General features: G+C 41.9%; 1 protein-coding gene across 1 annotated transcript in view; it reads right to left on the reverse strand.

Annotated features, from left to right (window-relative positions):
• Positions 1-1,591: 1,591 nt before the first annotated feature.
• Positions 1,592-9,750, reverse strand: part of LOC125857741 (uncharacterized) — an 18,339-nt gene continuing 10,180 nt past the window's right edge. Inside the window, exons 3-7 of the mRNA XM_049537372.1 lie at positions 4,023-4,382; positions 3,336-3,545; positions 2,794-2,855; positions 2,262-2,607; positions 1,592-1,920 (exon numbers count right to left, since the gene is read on the reverse strand). Of these exons, the coding sequence (XP_049393329.1) occupies positions 1,592-1,920; positions 2,262-2,607; positions 2,794-2,855; positions 3,336-3,545; positions 4,023-4,382 (1,307 nt within the window). The remainder of the gene's footprint in view (positions 1,921-2,261; positions 2,608-2,793; positions 2,856-3,335; positions 3,546-4,022; positions 4,383-9,750) is intronic.

Below are 9,750 nucleotides of genomic sequence, written 5' to 3' on the forward strand. Positions count from 1 at the left end.
ATCGACGCCTACGGTCTGCATAACTCTGATGTCTACTCTGGGCTGTCCTGACCCTATCTTGAATCACCCTCATATGATCTAAAGCCTCTCGCATCAAGTCTGTACCGCGCGGCCTGGGCTCTGTAGACTCAAACCAACCAATTGGAGAGCGAGAACGCCTACCATATAAGGCCTCGAATGGGGCCATCTGAATACTCGAGTGGTAGCTGTTCTTATACGCAAACTCTGCCAAAGGCAAATACTGGTCCCACTGACCCCCAAAATCCATAACACAAGCCCGCAACATGTCCTCAAGAACCTGAATCGTGCACTCCGACTGACCATCAGTCTGCGGGTGGAAAGCTGTGCTAAGGTCAACATGGGTACCCAACTCATCCTGGAAGGTCCTCCAGAAGCTAGATGTGAACTGTGGGCCCCGATCTGAGATGATGGAAACAGGCACACCATGAAGATGAACCACCTCTCGAATGTAGATACGGGCTAACCTCTCAGCACTGTAGAAAGTATGGACAGAAATGAACTGTGCTGACTTGGTCAATCGATCCACGATGACCCAAATACTATCAAGACCACGGGAAGTGCGGGGTAATCCTACAACGAAGTCCATGGTGATCCTCTCCCATTTCCACTCAGGAATGGGTAATCTCTGAAGCTCACCACCAGGCCTCAAATGCTCGGCCTTAACCTGCTGACAACTCAAGCAACGCCATACATAATCCACAATATCTCTCCTCATGCCGCTCCACCAGTAGTGTTGTCTCAAGTCCCGATACATCTTAGCTGTGCCCGGATGAATAGAATATTTGGAGTCATGGGCCTCGGTAAGAATAATCTGAATCACACCCCCAACTCTTGGAACACAAAGTCAATCACCAAATCTTAAGACCCCATCTAAATCTAAGGTAGCCAGGCTAGTGTCACCTCCCAAAACTCGATCTCGAAGTGCCACTAAGTCCTCATTCTCAAACTGACGTCTGGGAATCCGATCCAGCAGAGATGACTGAGCATCCACCTAAGCTAGTACACACCGGGAATCAGAGATATCAAGCCGTACCGTCCGGTTAGCTAAGGACTGGATGTCCAAAGCTAATGGTCGCTCCGTAGTAGAAAGAAAAGCTAGACTACCCATACTCACTACTTTCCGACTCAAGGCGTCCGCTACTACATTTGCCTTGCCCGGATGGTAGAGAATAGAGAGGTCATAGTCCTTCAGGAGCTCAATCCAACGACGCTGTCTCGAATTAAGATCTCTCTGGCTCACAATGTACTGAAGGCTCCTGTGATCAGTATAGATCTCGCATCGAACTCCATACAGGTAATGCCTCCAAATCTTAAGCACAAAAACCACCACCGCCAACTCTAAGTCATGAGTGGGGTAGTTGCGCTCGTGCGACTTAAGCTGCCTCGACGCATAAGCTATAACGCGGCCCTGCTGCATCAGTACACAACCCAAACCAATGCAGGATGCGTCACAATAAACAGTAAACCCCTCGCCCTCAACTGGAAGAGTCAATATAGGAGCGGTGGTAAGCAACTCCTTAAGCCTCAGAAAGCTCCTCTCACACTCCTCCGACCACTCCAACGGAACATACTAGCGAGTCAACCGAGTCAAAGGCGCTGTTATAGTAGAAAATCCCTCAACAAAACGCCTATAGTAGCCTGCCAATCCGACTAAGCTACGAATCTCAGTCACAGAAGTGGGCCTGGCCCAATCACGAATTGCCTCAATCTTAGCGGGATCTACCATAATGCCATCCTTAGACACCACGTACCCCAAGAATGATACGGACTCAAGCCAAAACTCACACTTTGAGAACTTAGCATAAAGTCGCTGGCCTCTCAAAGTCTGAAGCACTATCCTCAAATGCTGCTCACGCTCCTCCCGGCTCCGCGAGTATACTAGAATGTCATCTATGAAGACTATGACAAATAAACCCAAGTACGGCCTTAATACCCTAGTCATCAAGTCCATGAACGCGACAGGGGCATTAGTCAACCCAAAAGACATCACTGGGAACTCATAGTGGCCGTAACGAGTCCTAAATGCAGTTTTAGGGACGTCCGCTGCCCTAATCCTCAACTGGTGGTAGCCGGATCTTAAATCAATCTTAGAAAATATCACGACACCCTGAAGTTGGTCAAATAGATTATCAATCCTAGGAATGGGGAACGGTTCTTCACCGTCACCTTGTTCAACTGCCTGTAGTCGATGCACAATCGCATAGTACCGTCCTTCTTCTTTACGAAGAGGACTGGGGCACCCCAAGGCGATACACTAGGCCGAATGAATCTCTTATCCAAGAGATCCTGAATCTGAACACTGAGCTCCTTGAGCTCTACGAGGGCCATATGGTACGGTGGTATAGAAATGGGCTTAATGCCTTGGTTTACTTTAATAGAAAAGTCAATGTCACGATCAGGAGGGAGACCAGGCAGATCAGCAGGAAACACATCTGTAAACTCTCGAACAATAGGTACTGAATCAACGGTAGGACCCTCCCTACTAACATCTCTAACATAAGCTAAATAAGCCAAACACCCGCTAGCCATCAACCTGTGGGCCCGAACAAAAGATATCACCCCAATTGGTGTGCGACTACAAGAGCCCTGCCACACCACTGGTGGAATACCAAGCATGGCTAAAGTAACGGTCTTAGCGTAGCAATCCAAGACCGCATGGTGGGGAGATAACCAATCCATACCCAAAATCAAATCAAAATCCACCATATCAAGCTAAATAAGATCAACCCTAGTGTCTCGCCTCTGAATTGTCATCACACAGGATCTAAATACCAGATCCACTACTAAAGAATCACCTACCGGGGTTGAAACACGCAACGGCTCAACCAATAGCTCTGGGATCATACTCAATCGAGGAGCACAATAAACAGATATATAGGAACAAGTAGAGCTTGGATCAAATAAGGCGGATGTGGGCTGATGGCATAATAACACTGTACCTGTGATCACATCGTCCGAGGTCTCAGCATCTGCTCTAGCTGGAGCTGCATAAAAGTGGGCCTGGACTCCCCTACCCTGTGTATCGGCTCTGCCCCCTAACCTGCCTCCTCAGGGACCACCCCGTATAGCCTGGTGACCACCCCTACGGTCCTGTCCCTGGTCTCTGCCTCTAGCTGGAGGTGCTGGCGCATGCCTAGCATACTGTGGAGTGGGTAAGGCTAACCTGCGATGGGGACACTCGCGGGCCCAATGATCTAACTCCCCATACTCATAGCACCCCTGGGACTGTTGACTTAGAGCTGGAGGTCAGCTTCCCCGGCCAAAAGAATACATTTGTGAACTATCTCGGCCCCGACTAGGACCGACACTAAAACCAATATGGCGGTGCTGATCACGCTCCGATGCCTGGAGAGAGGCCTGGAAGGGGCTACTAGACTGACTCGACTGAAACCTCTGCTGAGATCTATCATAAGACTCTCGGGGTCTGAAACGGCGCCTATCATGGCTATCCTCCTGTCTAGCTCTATTGCCGCTGCCCCCTTGGACCTCGCGACGGAGATGCTCGATAGTGCGGGCATGGTCCACTACATCCAGAAATGAGCGGCACACTGAGACTAAAGATTGAGTCTCAATCCGCAACTGTAGTCTCAAACCTCGAACAAAACAACGAACCCTCTCCTCCTCAGTAAGTAATATCATGGCGGCATGCCTGGAGAGCTCATGGAATCGGGCCTCATACTCTGATACTGTCATGGAGCCCTGCTCTAACCGAGCAAACTGATCTCTGAGCTGATCTCTGATGCTCCTAGGAATAAATCGGGCCAAGAAGGCCTCTGAAAACTCAGTCCATGTGAATGGTGGAGACCCAGCTAGCCTGGTCTCTAAGTATGTACGCCACCACTGCCTGGCGGGACCGTCTAACTGGTAAGCGGTGAAGTCTACTCCTCTCGACTCCACTAAACCCAAAGTCTGTAGCCGCTCGCGGCAAGTAACTAGAAACTCGTGGGCATCCTCCCCCACTGCCCCAGAAAACCTCGGCGGTGATAGTCTAAGGAACACACCGAGCATCTTCTGCTCCCGTAGTGGCATGACGCTCTCCAAATCGTCAGGCTGGACAATCGGTGCCGCTGGTGTAGGCTGGCCCTGCGGTACTGGAACAACTGGAGCTGGGGCCTGCTGCATACCCCCAATGGCAGCTAGTATCTGTACGAGCATCGCCTGTATATCTGGAGCTGCCACAGGCTCGGGCGGTGGCTGGGCTGATCCCGGACCCATCGGCTGCTGCGGTGCTGGAGCTGCTGGTGGCTCTATCACCGGCTCTGGAGTTTGCTCTCGGTCCTGGGCTGGTGCTGTAGCTCTGGCACGACCTCGAGGTCGGCCTCTACCCCTAGCTGGGGCCCTACCACGCGTGCGAGCCATCCCTATAAAAGAGTGGTACAAGTAAAATTTTCAGAAATCGATAAGACACACAATGCACGACAGTGATACAAAAGCAGCACGTTCCTAAAGACATCCTGTAGCCTCCCGAAGATAAGTAACGGACGTCTCCGTACCGATCTGCAGGACTCTACTAGACGTTAGCTCTGTACAAGTGAGACCGACGAACCTGGCCTCTGATACCAATTTGTCACGACCCGATTTATCAAGTCATGATGGCACCTACTATAACCCACCAGCAGGTAAGCCAACCGGTAACCCGGAACAACAAGTAATGGGTCTGAGGGTAGAAATTAAACAAGAGTAGGCAAAAAACAATATAAGCAGGCGGAAGCAACCCAAAACATATATACAAATAAAGATCCTTCCCAGAACCTGGAAGTCACCAGTACAGAGCTACTACAAAATGAGTACATGTCCCAAAACTGGACAACAAAGACTGGACTGTCTCGAAAGAAAAAAGACAAGTCTATATATACAGATGGAGACTGAAATAGTACAAAACGCCGTGTGCTCACCCCCGTCTCCGGATAAGTCTACTCCAAGCTCGATCAACGCTGGCTACTACTGCTCGGACCTGCATCACAAAATAGATGCAGAGCGTAACATGAGTACCAAAACAACTGGTACCCAGTAGGCATCATAGGCCGACTGAGCAAGACAAGCAAAAGTGAACTGAAATGCAAATAAAGGGTCACATCAAGTGCAAAGAGTAGTAAATGGGGGGGGCATGTACACGAGCATACAGGCAACAAAGACAAGTAATCTAACTAACTCCGCCGGGCTCCCATAAACTCGAAGGGTACACTGAAGCTTTAGTGAGGAATTGGGAATACACCACGTGCAAGCTGGACCACGGACTCAAATCGGGTACTATAGCTAATGAGTCAACCTATATGGGCTGGACCACGAACTCAAACCGGGTGCTGTAGCCAAAGGTCGGGCACGGGTGGGCTGGACCACAGACTCTAACCGGGTACTGTAGCCAAAACCAGATCACAGGTGGTAAGCTGGACCACGAACTCTAACCAGGTACTGTAGCTAAGCCTGGGCATAAGTAAGCTGGACCACGGACTCTAACCGGGTACTGTAGCTTATAGAAAAGCAGGGCATTATGGATACAAGGTCATAAGCTGAGTTACCGCCTAGCTAAGGCTCAGACTATCAGACTCAAGTCTGCTATATCAGTCTATAAGGAGCTGACCGTCCGAAATGACGTCGGAAAAAGTTCAACTGCCCAACGACATCCGAAACCTCCCAAGTCTATGGCAACACTAGTCTAAGCCAATACTAAGGCCAAACATACTTCAAGTCAATATTATCATATACACCACAAGGAATGGATGTTCAATAATATCAAGAGACATGCTATCATAATCCGACACTTTCCCGAAATAAGGTCTAAGGTAGGGATTATAGAAATTTAGCATGCTCGACACCCGAACCCCTCCATACTCAAGCAAATCAATAAAAAATGCCTAAACATGCTCAATCCCACGAGGGAAAGTCATAGCCTACCTGAAAGCCGACCACACGTGCTCCAACTCACGGTACCGGAACTTTTCCCCTCCGAACGGTCTCCAAATGCTTCCCCACTAACAAAAGGTCAATCACCTTGTCATTACGAATATATTGACACTAAAATTATATTTTTCAGAGACGGACCCAAAATCGGGTCTAAAACGGGATTGTGGGACCCACAATTGGAATCCTGAAAACGAATCCGTGAAAACGTCCCAAATACCTTACTAAACTAATACCCCAAAATTTAGCACAAACAGATGCCTAAAACATAGCAAATCAACCACAACAATTAACACTAGCAGCCCCTTGATCACCCATTTCTGCGAGACCCTTCCAACCCAAACAGATTATTCCACGACGATCCTTGCGAAAAACTCTACAAGTTAGCCTCAAGAATGACTCAAAACGGACCTAAGATGATCAAGATCTCACATTTCAAAATTCAACAACAATTCATTTCGAAAATCATCCTAACAGTAGCTAAATTCGATTTCTTACCTCAAACGAAGCCTCCCCTCACGTTCCTGAGATCACCTCTAGATTCCCCACGAAATTCTATTGAAGTTAGCCTTTTGAATCACTTAATTCGGGCTTAAAATGGAGGAGAAATCTTATGTTGAAGATTTGAAAGAAATAATGGACGAAATTCGTCCTAAAATCTGGAAATTTCCAGATTTCTATCCGCTGCCACGTGGCGTCGCGTGGCTCTGCCACGTCACCACCGCGTTAGAATTCTACAACCCTTCAAACTTAAATTTCGATGTTCCGGATTCAATCGGAGTCGGAAAAATACAAACCATATATGGAATCTGATTGAAAATGATATTTGGAACTCAACGGTGAAGGCGGAATTTCCATTTGGAGATCGCTTCGATGAAAAGTGTGTCCCACACCCAGTATCGTTTTGAGCCAGATTCCACAACTGCCATCTAAAGACTCGGGAAGTGAACAAAGGGTCGTTCTAGACCAAAATCAATATTCTGAAGCTAACGTAGCTGTCAGAATTTTCATCTGAGCACGTCTTCCAAAAAGGTTGACCAAAGTCAACTTTTCAAGTTATAAAATCTCCAAAATAGGGAAACGGGCCTAAAACCCAAACGAACGACCAGGCGACCGAACAGTCAGTGTCAGCAAGTCATAACTGACTTGGGGTAGCTACAGGAATGCTCTAAACGAGGGAAAGAATTCTTTAATTTAAAAATGACCTGGAGGGTCATTACAAAGACGAAGAATGTTATGAACAAAAGATAATATTTGATAATAGTATATTTGAACAAATAAAAGGAAAAGAATTAGACCTAAGCGTAGCAAAAATATTCGAAATACCAACAATAAGAAACTGGTTTAAATGACAAAAAGTAGAATATTATGTAGTAAGTCAAAGGGAACATATCATAGATTGCAAATACACCAAAGAAAAGGCTAAAATACCAATAATAAACAAACGAATAATAAATAAAGAAATACAAGATATTAAGGCTAAAAATCCAATTAAATATGTACATTTAGGAGGAACAGAAATACTAATAAAAGCATGTTTTAGAGAAGGAATAGATACACCCATAGAAATATACTTAGCGGATGATAGAATCATACAACCCATAGAAAAAAGTATAATAAGTGCAGTAAATGGTAACCTCATATACCAAAATTTTATATTTATAATAAATGCTAACTGCTCAGTAGCAATAAATGAAAGAAATATAGATAAATCATTAGTATTATATTGGAAAATGTCAAGAATAGAACTAGCCCCGGGAATAAAATATTTACAGCTAGATGTAAAAACTTATATGTTTTTAACAACAAAACATAAAATAACAGCAAAAAATAAAATAAAATAAATAAAAATAGAAAATCCTTTTGAAAAAATAGTTACAGTCATAGATAGAAATGACTATAGTTATAATGAGATTGACATAGAAGAAGATTTAGAAATAGTAAAAGAAAGATTAAGCACATCGAAAAGAATAAACTATGAAATACCACAAATATCATAAAAAATGAGTACCTCAAAAATAATAGATAAAACTCCACAAAAATCAATGGAAGAAGAAATAAAACCACATCATTACTACATAACGGGAGTAATGGAGCAACGAAATTATTTAATATTAATAAATACAGGACTAGAAGAAAACTATATTACAAGAGAATTAGTGACGGAAGATGAAATAATAACTACTGAACAATTATGCCCCGAACTACCAAAAGCATTAATATATACCGAAAAAACTACAGAAAAAGAAATAATCATTGGAGGAGTACCAATAGTAATAAAATTTAAAATATATCAAGAAAATGAAAATATCACTTTAGGAATAAAATGGCTAGAACAAGTAAAATCATATAATCTAGAAGATAAACAGTTGACAATAAACTATGAAAATAAAAGAGTAATAGTAAAAAGATCTTTAGTATGATAAATATATGAAAATATATATACTTGCAAAGATAATAATAGAGGGATACTACAACAGATATTATACACCAATGATAGATACGGGAGCAGAAGCTAATATATGTAAATACAATTGTTTACCAGAAGATAAATGGGAAAAATTAAAAACACCGATAGTAGTAACATGATTTAATAATGAAGAAGCATGATTACATATAAGGCAAAAAATATAAAAATACAAATATGGATAAGATATTAACTATAGAAGAAATATATAACTTTGAATTGACGACAAAAGATATGCTATTAGGAATGCCATTTTTAGAAAAATTATACCCACATATAATAACAAAAATACATTGGTAGTTCACAACACCGTGTAAACAAAAAATAGGAGCAAGAGTAAATAGCTAAAAACGAAAAACAACAGAATGGATAAAAGGAAGTGAAAAAATTACACAAAAATTAGAAAATATAAAAGAGGAAGACCCCAAGATAGAATTAATTATATTCTCTATAGATAAATTAAAAATAATCCAAGATAAGTTAGAATTATTATATATTGAAGATCCTTTACAAGGATGGGAAAAACATAAAATAAAAATAAAAATTGAGCTAATTGATAATAATAGTATAGTAACCCAAAAACCATTAAAATATAATTTTAATGATTTAACAGAATTTAAGATACATATAAGTGAATTACTAGAAAAAGGGTACATACAAGAAAGCAATAGCAAGCATACAAGCCCAGCATTTATAGTAAATAAACATAGTGAACAAAAAAGAGGAAAAAGTAGAATGGTTATTGATAATAGAAATTTAAATGCAAAAACTAAAACATATAATTACCCGATACCAAATAAAATATTAAAAATAAGACCAAATATAAATACAAAAGGTAAAATTATTATGTAAAAACTTACCTAAACTATACTTTCCAGATGAAAACAAAAAATTTAGTTATATAATAGAATCAGATGCGAGTGAAAAAAGTTATGGAGGAATATTAAAATACAGGTATGATGGCAATACGATAGAACATCATTGCAGATATTATTTGAGGAACATTTAATAATACCGAAAACATTTTATTTCTGTATTATTTCTGTATTAATAATACATGAATAAAATGAGAAATAAATAGAAAAGAATTATATTCAGTATATAAGTGTTTATTATCATTTGAACAGTATATTGTATATAACAAATTCGTTATAAGAACAGATAATACACAAGTAAAATGGTGGCTAACAAGAAAAATACAAGATTCGGTAACAACAAAAGAAATAAGGAGATTGGTATTAAATATATTAAATTTTACATTTACAATTGAAGTAATAAAAACTGATAAGAATGTTATTGCAGATTACCTATCACGACAAAGCTACTCAGACTGAGACTGAGGAAGAAGATACAATTGAAAA

This window comes from Solanum stenotomum, chromosome 1, assembly GCF_019186545.1.
Source record: "Solanum stenotomum isolate F172 chromosome 1, ASM1918654v1, whole genome shotgun sequence".
Classification (NCBI taxonomy): domain Eukaryota; kingdom Viridiplantae; phylum Streptophyta; class Magnoliopsida; order Solanales; family Solanaceae; genus Solanum; species Solanum stenotomum.